The sequence below is a fragment of the Hypomesus nipponensis genome, chromosome 12 (assembly GCF_054491055.1).
Source record: "Hypomesus nipponensis isolate SF chromosome 12, ASM5449105v1, whole genome shotgun sequence".
Classification (NCBI taxonomy): Eukaryota; Metazoa; Chordata; class Actinopteri; order Osmeriformes; family Osmeridae; genus Hypomesus; species Hypomesus nipponensis.
In genome coordinates this window covers 12,779,109-12,792,199 of record NC_140372.1, presented here as the reverse complement: position 1 = coordinate 12,792,199, position 13,091 = coordinate 12,779,109, and the positions used below count along the sequence as shown (strand labels likewise).

The window sequence follows — 13,091 nt, the reverse complement described above, 5'->3', positions numbered from 1 at the left end:
CGAGATTGGTGGGGGGGCAAAGAACATGTTGATTTATGAAAATATATGCTGCTCTGTTTGTCAGTGTGGGGATTTGTGTGTATGTGTTGTCATTCTCACAGGCAAATTGTCATCCCTACGGAGTCCAACGTAGACTAAACCGTAGTAGCCACCTTGGCCAAGACAGCTCAGTTCCTCGTACTTCTCTTCAAACAATTCTAAAGCACACACACAAACATTCATGTATACTGTATGTTTTTTGTCGTCCCATCTATCTCTTTTTTTCTGTCCTATGTTGTATCTGTAGGCCTAATGAATGTGGAGGAATTCAATTTATGCTGCTATTTCATATATTCTATGTCGCTATTACAATAGAGAAGTCAATCAATACTTCAGATGTACCAAAATGTGTAATGACATTGCTGAACATGTATTCCAGATATAATCAATGCTTCAGATAAAATAAGTAATGATTATGATTATGCACCAGGACGTGACAGGGGAGGCGAGATGACCACATCATGGGACAAGGAGAGGGTACAATGGGCCTCACAACTCTGTGGGTCTAAAAGGTGTGACAGAACCGGTGTTACGTGGTGGAGGATGTATTCCTCTGCTCGGAGAAGAATGTATCCTTTTGCATCTGGTGAACATCATCCGACCATTAGGTCTGCCCCCTGGATATCATCAGACCTCTGGACTGCCCACCTTGAGTGCCCAAAACCTCCTTCTAAAACCTAATAGGATGGGGACATCCTCGCCCCATCATCTGGTGGCCAATCACCTGACAAACACCTCCCTTGAGGTGCATTGATTGTATTTTTATTAAACAGAAGCATAGATTAAACTCATCATTCAACAGAAACATAGAACATATGACATAGCAGCATAGATTTCATTCATCTATAGTAGCCAACCACAAAATAAAACAATATGGAGAAAAGTTTGATATTGGTCAAATAACATTTTTTTTTTATCAAATTACAACTAATATCTTCAAAACAATGATAGGAATAACTCAGTGAATCAATATATGTATCGATATATTTTTTATTTTTCTTCCAGTTACTATGATCTCTGTGTCTCTCGTCTTGTTCAGTTCGGGTTCAGAGGGGATGTGACTGTGTCAGCAAGTGGCTCTGATGAAAGGGGACAGAGCAGAAGACCCTGTCTGAGGCCAGGAGAGGGAGGTCACCTCGAGGGTTGGTGATCACAAACCTGTAGGACACACAACTGTTACCTTCTACAGAACACCCTGCCACCTGCAGCTCCACCTCACTATGCTCCTGCTATTACAACCTCCACCACTGCTGTCTGCTTCGTCTCTATTGTGTTCTCTTCTGTTCCATTGTGTTCTATTGTGTTGTGGTGTGTTGTGGTGTGTTCTGGTGTGTTCTGGTGTGTTCTGGTGTGTTCTGTTGTGTTGTGGTGTGTTGTGGTGTGTTGTGGTGTGTTGTGGTGTGTTCTGTTGTGTTGTGGTGTGTTGTGGTGTGTTCTATTGTGTTGTGGTGTGTTGTGGTGTGTTGTGGTGTGTTGTGTTGTGTTGTGGTGTGTTGTGTTGTGTTGTATTGTATCCTCTTGGGTTCTGTCAGGGTGTTGTGGTGTGTTGTGTTGTGTTGTGTTGTGGTGTGGTGTGTTGTGTTGTGTTGTGGTGTGTTGTGTTGTATTGTATCCTCTTGGGTTCTGTCAGGGTGTTGTGGTGTGTTGTGTTGTGGTGTGTTGTGTTGTATTGTATCCTCTTGGGTTCTGTCAGGGTGTTGTGGTCACACCTCTTCATGGAGCAGTTGGGAGGGTCTAGGAGACGGTACAGACCGATACACAGGATCTCCAGAGAGTCCAGAGCCTGGCTGAACAGATCCCTGAACAACACACACTGAAGAGAGAGAGAGAGACAGAGAGAGAGAGAAAGAGAGAGCGGCGTTAGGCTGACAGAGAGACAGGTAGAGAGTGTGTGAGCATATGTGTGTGTATGTGCATGTGTTCTAAGTGTGTGTTTGTTCTGAGTGTGTGTGTGTTCTAAGCGTGTGTGTTCTCAGTGTGTGTGTATGTTCTCAGTGTGTGTGTGTTCTCAGTGTGTGTGTTGTCAGTGTGCGAGTGTGTTGTCAGTGTGTGTGTGTTCTCAGTGTGTGTGTTGTCAGTGTGTGTGTGTTCTCAGTGTGTGTGTGTGTTGTCAGTGTGTGTGCGTTCTCAGTGTGTGTGTTCTCAGTGTGTGTGTGTTCTCAGTGTGTGTGTGTTCTCAGTGTGTGTGTGTTCTCAGTGTGTGTGTTCTCAGTGCGTGTGTTCTCTCCTCACCTGGAGCCGACAGAGAGGCTGGTCCTTCAGGGCCAGCTGGGTCAGTCTGGAGCGGTGTCGCAGCGCCCACAGCTCAGAGGTCATGACCCCTTGTGCCAGATGGTTATCCTCCAACAGCTGGGTCTCCAGCAAGGGCGAGTCCCCTCCCGTCACCAGCGTGGACACCAGCAGCGGAACGTTGGAGTTGAAGTATGTCTGCACACACACACACACAACACACTCAGCCAGCACCACCAGCTGCTGTACGAGAGAGGGACTCAATCCCTGACCGTAACCCTGAACTGACTCCTGGCTGGAGGGCTTTGTAGATGCTGAACATGTGGCGTAGCCCCAGACTGAACCCTGTGTCCATACATACAGACTGGTGAGATGCGCCCCGGGGATGACTGTGGAGGGATGAGTACAGGGACGCAAGCCTCCTGGTGACTCACGGCGGCTATGAGGGAGTCTAGCACGTCCACAGAGAACACCTTCCCCTGGGCGAAGGCCTCCGTCAGGGGCAGGCTGTCGGCCTCCTCCAGCCTCTCAGTCTCATTCATCAGATCCACATTTGAGGTGTTACCTAAGGGGTGAGATGGGGTAGGCGGGAGAATAGAGAGGTGAGAAAGGGAGAGGGCGAGAGGGAGAGGAATAAAGGGGGAGGGCGAGAGGGGGAGGGAGAGAGGGGGTAGGAGGGAGGATAGAGAGGTGAGAAAGGGGGAGGGCGAGAGGGGGAGGGAGAGAGGGGGTAGTGAGGTGTCTGGGAGAAGCTTTGGTAGTGCAAGGACAGCATCATTCCCGTAGGGTGAGGTGAGAGGTGCAGTACCGATTTCCAGCAGCAGAGGGATGGACTCTCTGGTTGGCTTTTGGCTTGGTGAGTGGGGCTCCGTCTGCGGGTTGAGGGCCTCCGTCTGGGGACTAAGGGCCTCCGTCTGCGGGTTGAGGGCCTCCGTCTGGGGACTAAGGGCCTCCGTCTGCGGGTTGAGGGCCTCCGCCTGGGGCCTGAGGGCCTCCGTCTGCAGGCTGAGGCTGTTGAGGGTGTAGCAGGACAGGATTGTCTCTGTGTCATGGGTGGATCCTGTTGCGTTCAGGATCACCGTCCGCGCACAGCGGGTCACCCCCGCCGCAAGCAAGTCGTCCAGACACATGGGAGAGCCCTGGGGTGGAGGGGGGTGGAGGAGGGAACAGATCTTCATCTGGTTCAACAGAACGTTAAACCAGAACCCCACAACACGCACCCATTCATTTCAACCACACACACAATCACAACCACACACTTTACCCCCCCCCCCCCCAACAACCACACACTCTCATCCAACCACACACGCACAAACCCACGCTCCCTCCCCCACAACCCCCTCCACTCACAGGCAGGAAGTAGATGTGAGGGAAGTAGTGGATGTCGGGCCACTCCCTCATGAAGTAGTCTGTGTCCCCCAGGAAGACCACGGGGGGCACTTCAGGCCTGGTCAGGCTGCTGGCTCTCAGAGGCATCATGAAGGGCCGCAGGCCCAGAAGCCTGGAGCCACGGTCCCCAAACACACAGACCACCACGTGCTTCTGGAGGGCCAGGCCACTGGCCATCTCTCTGGTCTGGAGGGCGGCAGGGCACACACACACACGCAAGTCTGTGTGAGAGTGTGTTTGGGTGTTCGTACGAGTGAGTGCGTGTGTGTGGGTGCATCCCAGTGTGCCAGTCTCACCAGAGTAACCTCGTCCAGGGAGACAGGGGAACACCAGTGGAACAATCCGGTGGAGTCGAGCGTCACCTGACCCTCCGTCTGCAGCTCCTTGGTCCAGTCAGCGTCCTCCTCCAGATCAGGTCTGTTAGACAGAGGAACGGCAGCACACACACACTCATGTGGACCTCATCATCACACTCATCAACATGTGTTCTCCGCTCACCGGCAGTAGAGACGTCCTATCTGGGGCTTAGGTGCCCGAGACAGGGGAGGAATAGATCACTTGGATTGATTTATCTCACATGAAACCTTCTCACTCACTCATCTCATGGTGGACCTCTGTGTGTGTGTGTGTGTGTACTTACATGGAGGGAAGCACTCCCAGAGACGGGCGTCGTAAGTTCATGGCCGAAGTCAGAGAGCCACCTGGTGGAGACACACACACACACGCATGAACACACACACACACGCATGAACACACACACACAAGCATGAACACACACATGCACGCACGCGCACACACGCAAGCCTGCACACGCGTCCAGACCGACGACATAAAGACATCCGGCAGGAGACGGCGTCGCAGAGCGGGCCGAGGCCCAGACACCAGTTGTGACCAAACGGAGACAGGAGAGAAGCTGGAGTGAAGCCCATCCGACTGGAGGGTCACTGTTCCCGTGGGCCAGTGGGGTCGTCTCTCAGGGTTTGTTCTTACCCTCTTCAAACTCTGGACACTGGCACGGGCTCATCCTGCACGGGTTTCTAACCCGGCTGTGACACCTCTCACAGTAGATCCTGGCCCTGGAGAACACACACACACACACACACAAACACACACACACACAGGTGGACATTGAGCCACCTCTCCTCGTGAGCTGAGAGGCTTCATGGCAAACAGGATGTGAGTGAGTGAGTCCTGGGGTGAGAGGGGCTCCCAGACTGCCTGTACCTCCTGGCATCACTAGCATCGCTGGCCACCAGGAAGCCCAGAGTGCCCCGCTTGATCTTGATGCACTTCGGAGGATTCACCAGAACACTAATGTGCAGAATCAGAAAGGAAGAGAGAGAGAAAATACTTTTTGAAAAGACTTTTTGATACGTATGATAACGTGACTAGATAACCAGCGTGTCTTTCTAACAGGAAGTGAACGGGGCGCAAACAGGAAGTCACCCACCTCATCTCCTCGTCTTCGCTGTAGGTCGCTATGCCGATGAGCAGCAGGCCCAGCTTCAGGAAGCAGAGCCTGAAGTACCCGATACACACACACCCACAGCACACATTCAATACGCACACAAGCACAAGGAGCATGTTTCTGTGGGGACAAGACTACAGTTCCCACGATGCCTCTCCCCTCATGCTGAAGCTGGGCTGCAGTGACTCACTTGCTGGCTTGGGCAAAGGTCATGCCTATAAAAGGCCATGAGAGGTGCTCTGTGTAGATCTCATTGTACATTCCCTCCATGTAGAGGTTCTTCCATGAGTCTCCCTCTTGCTGCAGGATGCAAACACACAGAGGGCAGTGTGAGCTTGTGTGTGCTGCATGTGTGTGTCTGTGTGTGTCGGTGTACTGCATGTGTGTGTCTGTGTGTGTCGGTGTACTGCATGTGTGTGTGTGTTGGTGTACTGCATGTGTGTGTCTGTGTGTGTCGGTGTACTGCATGTGTGTGTGTGTGTGTGTGTACTGCATGTGTGTGCTGTGTCTTTCTTTGTGTGTGTCTGTGTTCACTGTCTTTGATGATGGGTTGTTTGAAGGACAAGAATTGCGTCAATGCTGTAGTGAACATCTGCTCCAAGATCATTGCAGCCCATCCAAGACTCGATACTCTGTCTCTCCAGTGACATTTCAACAGAGAATGTATTCTTTTGAACTCGGTTCAAAACTCACATTCGCCAATCGTTAAAAATGTTTTACCCAATTTTGTATTGACCCATTGTACTATATGTTGATCTGTGACATATAACTACCTGCCTGTGACCTTTGAAATGGTGTGTATAGGCTGGGTGAGCTGAACATAAATTGACCTTTTAGGGGCTCAATAAAGTTGTTTGAATTGACAGAGTCTTTGGCCCATGTGTGTGTGTGTGTTTGTAGCCATCCAGACTCCTTACCTCCACCTCACCCTGCATTGTGAACAGATTTGCCAGCAGGGTAGACAGCCCCGGGACCAGACAGCTCTTAGCCACGAAGCCCAGCTTGAGCTCCATGGGACACAAGGCGGCATCGCCACAACTCCAGTCCCAGTCAGGGATCTTCTGCACGATGACCTGGAACACACAGGGACAGGACCTCCTGACACCCTGACACACACTCACACAGCGACCAGATAGTGTCGGGGAGGTGTTACCTTGTTGCTAGGCTTCAACATTTGGACAATCACTCTGGCGTTGGGGTGATATATCTTGACGGAGATCACACTAGCAGACGACACAGGAGAGACCGTGTTGATGTGTGGAGATCTGTGTGCGTGTTCCTGTGTATTCATGTGTATGTGTAGATCTGTCTGTGTGCGTCTCTGTGTGTGTGTCTGTGAGTGTGTGTGCTTACTTCATCAGTGTGTCCGAGTCCTCTGCATCTGGGTCAGCAGCAAACCTGTCACAGAGAATCACACAGGCGGACGCTTTGCGCATCTACCAGGGTTCTAGTGTTAGGGTTCTAGTGATAGGGTTTTAGTGTTAGGGTTCTAGTGATGGGGTTCTAGTGATAGGGTTTTAGTGTTAGGGTTCTAGTGATAGGGTTCTAGTGTTAGGGTTCTAGTGATAGGGTTCTAGTGTTAGGGTTTTAGTGTTAGGGTTCTAGTGATAGGGTTCTAGTGATAGGGTTCTAGTGTTAGGGTTCTAGTGTTAGGGTTCTAGTGTTAGGGTTACACACACACAGCAAGACTGTCCACTCTCCCACACATTTACACTTCATCCACTCAGCATTAACTTGAATCAGAGTGCACGATGGACACTCAGCACAGAATCAAGAACCACTAGTGCACGATTCCAACAGTGGTTGGTGCCAAAGAACACTGTTTTGCTACAGTACTAGACTGTGCAACAACATCATCATCTCCTATGTGTGTGTGTGTGTGTGAACAGACTTACCATGACTCTCTCCTGGTCCTTCTTGGTCTGCACCGAGCCCTGGTAAAAGTAGATTTTCCCAGGGAGACTCGCAAAGAACTTCTCCAGCGTGGCGTCAGGGCAGAAGCTGAGGGGGACGGGGGACGGACGACAGGGACGACAGGGACCCAGAGAGGGTGAGACTGAGAATTCAAATATAAAACCATGTAGGACTTTGGATAGACAGACTGCCAGGAATTAGTTGAGGGGGAGCAGGGCCAACAACTTTTCCTTGTTACAAACGGCAAATGAGCCTGAAACTGGACGTGTTTGGGGAGATCTGATGAACTGGTGGAGCTGACAGAGGCTGTCAGAGCTGTACTCACTCCCCCAGGAAGAGCAGGTTGATGTTCACCTCCCCCCGGTCCTCATGGTAGAACTCCCTCACAAACGGCTCAATGTTGCTGAGGGTCAGATGTCCACACACCACCACATGCCTGCCACACACACACATACACATACACACACACATACACGTACATACACACACACACAGAAAGTCAGTGTGTGAAAGTCAGACACAAAAAAGGGACGATCTCCGCAGCATGAGAATCTGGAGAGCTCCTTTCAGAGGGAGACTGGATCGGTCTGCCCTGTATTGACAGATGACTCACGATTTCCCCAAGACGGTGGAGTATGCCCCGTTGAAGCGCTTCCTGTTTGCTAGGATCTCCATCATCTGTGGTATGAAGCTTGCAAACATACCCTGTACACAACACCGTGGATGAGACAGGACCAGACATGATGGAACCGAGAGAGGGAGAGGAAGGGGGCAGGAGGGGTGGGAGGGGGGCGTACCAGGTAGATGAAGATGAACACGGTGATTAGAAATTGTCCTGAGGCGGTGGTGACGAAGACGTCGCCGTAACCCACTGTGGACATGGTCACCGTCAGGAAGTACGTGTACAGGAAGTAGGGACGGCTCGAGGCGTTGGAGTTCTCAAGCCAGGGGTCCCCGGAGCTCTCCACCTACAGCAGGGCAAACCAAGAGGAGAGCAACACCTTCTGATTCTAACTCCAGAAGCTTTGGTTCTACTAAAACACCAGGCACTCAACTGTTTATTTATTTATGTGGCTCTCAGTGTTTTTCTGCTTTGAGCTGTGTTAAACTGTAGTTGCGTTTATATTATTATTGCATCTTGACTGGTCAATACAGAACATTCCTTGACTCTGACCATCGTCATACTGTTAGAACTATGCACTTCTGTTCCTTGAATCTCAGCAGTACTTTCTAGCTTCACTACGTGTGTTGCTTTGAATGACAGCACTTGTTAAATCAATCAAATGTATTCCATGTTTATGATTTGGCGTGTGTTGCTGGATTCAAGTCCTCACCAGGTGAATGAGGCCGGCGTAAAAAAACAGGGTTCCCAGGAGGATGGCTCCCAGCCGACAGAGCTTCTGAGATGTCCTGTGGAACCACAGAAGAAGAGGAGGACCAGAAGTCAAGTCTCAAGCCAACCTAGAACACTTTTATGTGATCCTAACCCGGGGTCTTTCGTTCCATCGGTTCCTACTTGCTGGTCAGGATGTTGAGCATCTGCAGGATGGCTGGGAGCTCCAGGATGTACAGGGCCCGGAGGAACCTGAGGCCTGTGAGAGGGGAACATCATGAGAACCAGGGAGGGAGGGAGGGAGGGAGGGAGGGAGGGAGGGAGGGAGGGAGGGAGGGAGGGAGGGAGGGAGGGAGGGAGGGAGGGAGGGAGGGAGGGAGGGAGGGAGGGAGGGAGGGAGGGAGGGAGGGAGGGAGGGAGGGAGGGAGGGAGGGGGGGGGTTTGAGGGAGGGAGGGGGGGGGGTTTGAGGGAGGGAGGGACTTACCAAGCCAGGCCCGACCAGTGAATACTGTAAAACATGCTGGTCCGACAGTAAATATGTCAGCTATTGATTTGTAGTTCAACCACATGACCATCAGATCCTGGGCAGAGAAAAACTGGAAAGAAAAGACATAATGTCTTCACACTGGACACACAGGAACTGCTAACACACAGAGGCCATTAGAACCTGGGACCTCCTGATCACCTCATGCTAATGCACGTCACTTAAAGATGAAAGGCATTGAGGACTATTGGTGTTGTATATCACAGGAAGTTCTTACCCTTAGCCAAAAGTGCAGAAGGTATATGATGTCAAAGCCCAAGTCGAGAATGAGGAGGGCGTCCATTTCCTCCACACAGTACTCTACAGGCCTGTCAGGCACAACATCAAACATGAGAGTGCACCTGAACACAGTGTCAGTTATCCTGGTGACCAGGCAGAGTAGCTGTCTCTCTGTACTCACCGGGTGGTGAGGATGAGGTACATCACAAACGACCCCATATTTAACAAGAACATCAACACGGTCTGGACAGAGAAAAGGTTCTGTTACATTATTATGGGCTGTAGGCCTGTGTGTGGGGGGAGGGTGAGTGAGGCTGTGATCCAGCGTGCTCACCAGGAAGCGTCCGTGTGGATGTTCGCGTGATACGAGGGTCGATGCCTGCGCTGCTACACTGTCCACCAGACTGCTGAAGGAGAAACGTGGCAGGGAGATGCACTGTTTCATGAACAAAAGCACAGCGTGGTTTGTGAATTAGATGGGTTTAACACTAGTAGCTCCTACTACCTCATAATCCCTCCTTACATTACGTCATCTAGCAGATGCTTTTATCCAGAGCGACTTACAGTAAGTACAGGGACATTCCCCTGAGGCAAGTAGGGTGGACACAACGTCATCTTTTGACACGGCCAGGAGTTGAACTGGCAACCTTCTGATTACTAGCCCGATTCCCTAACCGCTCAGCCACCTGACTCCCTTACCCTCCCTGTAAGGCCTACCACCTACCCTCCCTGTAAGGCCTACCACCTACCCTCCCTGTAAGGCCTACCACCTACCCACCTTGTAAGACCTACCACCTACCCTCCCTGTAAGGCCTACCACCTACCCTCCCTGTAAGACCTACCACCTACCCTCCCTGTAAGGCCTACCATCTACCCTCCCTGTAAGGCCTACCACCTACCCTCCCAGAAAGGCCTACCACCTACCCTACCTTTAAGACCTACCACCTACCCTCCCTGTAAGACCTACCACCTACCCTCCTTTTAAGACCTACCACCTACCCTCCCTGTAAGGCCTACCACCTACCCTCCCTGTAAGGCCTACCACCTACCCTCCCTGTAAGACCTACCACCTACCCTCCCTTTAAGACCTACCACCTACCCTCCCTGTAAGACCTACCACCTACCCTCCCTGTAAGGCCTACCACCTACCCTCCCTGTAAGACCTACCACCTACCCTCCCTGTAAGGCCTACCACCTACCCTCCTTGTAAGGCCTACCACCTATACTCTTACTCACCTTGAGATGAGCCTGGTGTTGGTCCTGGAACAAGAACTGGCGAGGTTCGACGGCAGGTCGAGTCCACTTCCTCAAGAGGATGAGTAGCACACCTTGCACCAGAATGACGAGGCAGACGGCCACATAGAGGTCCCATATCTTTGTACCTCTGTACATACAGTGGCAGTATGATATTTCCGGGATGAAGGGTCTCGGCTTATACATTTCTGATTGGGTTCACGATCTCTGTTGAATTATAAAAATATACAAGCCTACTTGTTAGTTCTGACAAAGCAATTTGATTGGACAGCAGGAATCTCATGAGTGCTGCTATTTGGAGATTACATCACTGGGACTTTTGACTATGCAGTCATTTTGACTGTTTTTTAATTGAGCAATGTAATAACTTTATTGACAAAAAAAAACAAGTAACAATAGGACCCTGACTTTTCCTAAATGCGTGTATATTTAACCCTAACGTTATTAGAAAAAATTACAGAACAGAAAATAATTCCTGAGTAGCCTATTTCAACCTTGAATTACGATAACGGTTACATTGACCAAATGCATTTGAGTTGTATAATACAGTATGATAATCAGCACAGCGGTGATTCGGTCTAGCCTGGCTCTGCCTTCCTACGTACTTCCGCTCAATTTGGATTTTGTTTCTGTACTAGGTCTGGGAATTTGGCTTTGAAGTCGGTTTTCAGAAACAATTTTTTGGTAGGTCCAATCAGCGAACAGAGGGAGTGGCTGAGAACGATGACGTTGATGTCGTGCACTAGTGGATAAAGATGCAAGCGAAGCTATTCTGCGGTTGTGGCAACGTTGCCGAATATCCATAAATTAAAGCTGGAGCAAGAACAATCCTTGCTGAGTTTTGTTGGTGGCCATGATGTTGTGGCCCTCCTACCCAAAGGGTTCGGGAAAAGTTTGATTTTCCAGCTAAGGCAGCTAGCTCCGTGCAGTAGTGGTGAAGGAGTTGCCGAAGGCGAATGCTAGCGATTGGTTATGGCAGATCAGAGTGGCTCTGGGCAGATCCAATATTTTTTTACTTCAACAGAGTACCCGTCTTCAAGGAAGTTACTGCTTGTCAATAGAGCGATCCCAGACCCTCTGTAGGCCTACAAAATGAAATGTAGCCTACTGTACGAGGGTCTGGTTAGGACCAGGCTAGATTCGGTCGGCATTATAAGACAACCAATCATGAAAAATAGTAGGCTACATCTAGTTTGAAATTGCTTAACTGAAACGGTAGCGCCCTATCTGCTATTCAAGGTTAGGTCGCTAATTTGTACTCAAAGGATGTAATGGCTAAATATCGTCGCCTACCTTTCGTATCGAATGGATGACTTCACTGTTACAGTTGCTGGAGATTGTGAATTAATCAACTGCGAAGTTAGCTCTTTAAGTATTTGCCATCAACTCAAATCAAAACAATATTAGATCAAAACAAGGTGTTTCCATCCTGGAAGCGGATTGGCTGACTCCAGTGATAGTAAACAATTAGCAAATCTCAGATTACTCTGGAAACAGTTTTTGTCCAAACATCACTTAGCAAGAAATAGCTACGTTCAAACAAGGTATTTGGAACTTTTTGCAATTTTTGAAAAGTGACAAACACAAAAATGCACGCATTATACAAAAACTTTTTTATACATAAATGTATTAACCAATATTATTATATGGCAACGACGGTACGAGCTTTCTGCTTTTCTACTTACTAACCTGAACCGTTTAGTCATGCCGGTGTTGTATCACCCGATGCATGACTCTCTGGATTGGCACCCCCTCGCGGGAGCGCGCGCGATTCAACACCGGCATGACCTCACTCTCGGTTAGGAAGTCTAGTTATTAATTGTATGTATTTATTTATTCCCAATGATCATTTATTTCTGTATTTGTATTTATATGTTACTTTCATCTTTTTTTTCAGTAGGCCTATTTATTAACGTTCTCTTAAGGCTGCTTCCTATTACAGCTCCCCTTACAATATGTCTATGGAGCTCTCTCATCCACCACATCATCTTTAAAAGGACAATTAGCCATGATTGATATGAACGATACGCAGCCTATGAGGTCCTTTATTTTATTCCCCAGACACACGAGTGTGATCACTTAACACTCAAGATTACTTTCTTGACACTGTTTGGAATATAGACTAGTAACCAGTACATTAACCGACACACACATTTAACATTTGATATCACAAACTAACATATTATTAAAGCGTATGTGTAGGCTATCTTATTTATCATTGTATAATGTATTAAATGTTTTATTTATTGTTTATAGGCCTACATAAGTTATTTCTAAGTAGATTTTCTTAAAAGGCTACGGCCACAGCTGTGGCCCCCCTGTTTTTGGTTTTGCCCTGTCCCCGTGTCTGTCATTATCTTCACCCGTGTCTGTCATTGTCTTCACCTGTGTCTGTCATTATCTTCACCTGTGTCTCGTTCAGTTGTTTCAGCTCTCATTAGTCTCATCGTGTCCATCTGTGTCTTGTTTGGTTCTGTGTATTTAAGTTCCTGTTTTGTGTCCACTCATTGTCTTGTCCTTACCCTTGTTACTGTGAGTTCCCTGTCTGTTCTGTTTTTGATGCAATGCCTGGCTACTCTCCTGCGTTTGGGTCCTACCCCACCACTCCATGTAACAAAGAACAGCGAATGAGTGAAGTGATGTTTATTTTACAGAGATTAAACTATTAACATCAGGTGTTTGGCGCTTACACCCCATGGGG

At 49.1% G+C, this 13,091-nt stretch overlaps 1 protein-coding gene across 2 annotated transcripts; it reads right to left on the bottom strand.

Annotated features, from left to right (window-relative positions):
- Positions 1 to 927: 927 nt before the first annotated feature.
- Positions 928 to 11,955, bottom strand: LOC146261200 (calcium-activated potassium channel subunit alpha-1-like). Of its 2 annotated transcripts, XM_084668646.1 has the most exons (27): positions 11,684 to 11,954; positions 10,373 to 10,597; positions 9,471 to 9,572; positions 9,318 to 9,379; positions 9,135 to 9,225; positions 8,858 to 8,969; positions 8,556 to 8,631; positions 8,374 to 8,449; positions 7,837 to 8,007; positions 7,653 to 7,744; positions 7,365 to 7,475; positions 7,021 to 7,126; positions 6,479 to 6,561; positions 6,279 to 6,348; positions 6,043 to 6,198; positions 5,316 to 5,425; positions 5,108 to 5,176; positions 4,882 to 4,968; positions 4,648 to 4,733; positions 4,298 to 4,358; positions 3,954 to 4,074; positions 3,619 to 3,843; positions 3,077 to 3,407; positions 2,703 to 2,833; positions 2,272 to 2,466; positions 1,749 to 1,852; positions 928 to 1,197 (listed from the first exon to the last, which is right to left on the bottom strand). In XM_084668646.1, exons 2-27 carry the CDS (start codon positions 10,574 to 10,576, stop codon positions 1,086 to 1,088), a joined length of 3,144 nt encoding a protein of 1,047 aa, XP_084524772.1. In that variant the 5' UTR covers positions 10,577 to 10,597; positions 11,684 to 11,954; the 3' UTR covers positions 928 to 1,085. The 2 variants fall into 2 exon arrangements, 1 of the variants encoding a protein (XP_084524772.1); XR_014724817.1 differs by lacking the exon at positions 928 to 1,197 and having other exon boundaries at positions 2,630 to 2,833; positions 11,684 to 11,955.
- Positions 11,956 to 13,091: the final 1,136 nt, after the last annotated feature.

Excerpts from the sequence above, each read along its gene's own strand:
- LOC146261200 (XM_084668646.1), bottom strand. The coding sequence starts at position 10,576 with ATGTATAAGCCGAGACCCTTCATCCCGGAAATATCATACTGCCACTGT. Across the intron at positions 7,745-7,836 it reads TGTTCATCTTCATCTACCTG|GGTATGTTTGCAAGCTTCAT; the intron begins GTACGCCCCCCT and ends TGTTGTGTACAG. Across the intron at positions 3,408-3,618 it reads CTCACATCTACTTCCTGCCT|GGCTCTCCCATGTGTCTGGA; the intron begins GTGAGTGGAGGG and ends CCTCCACCCCAG.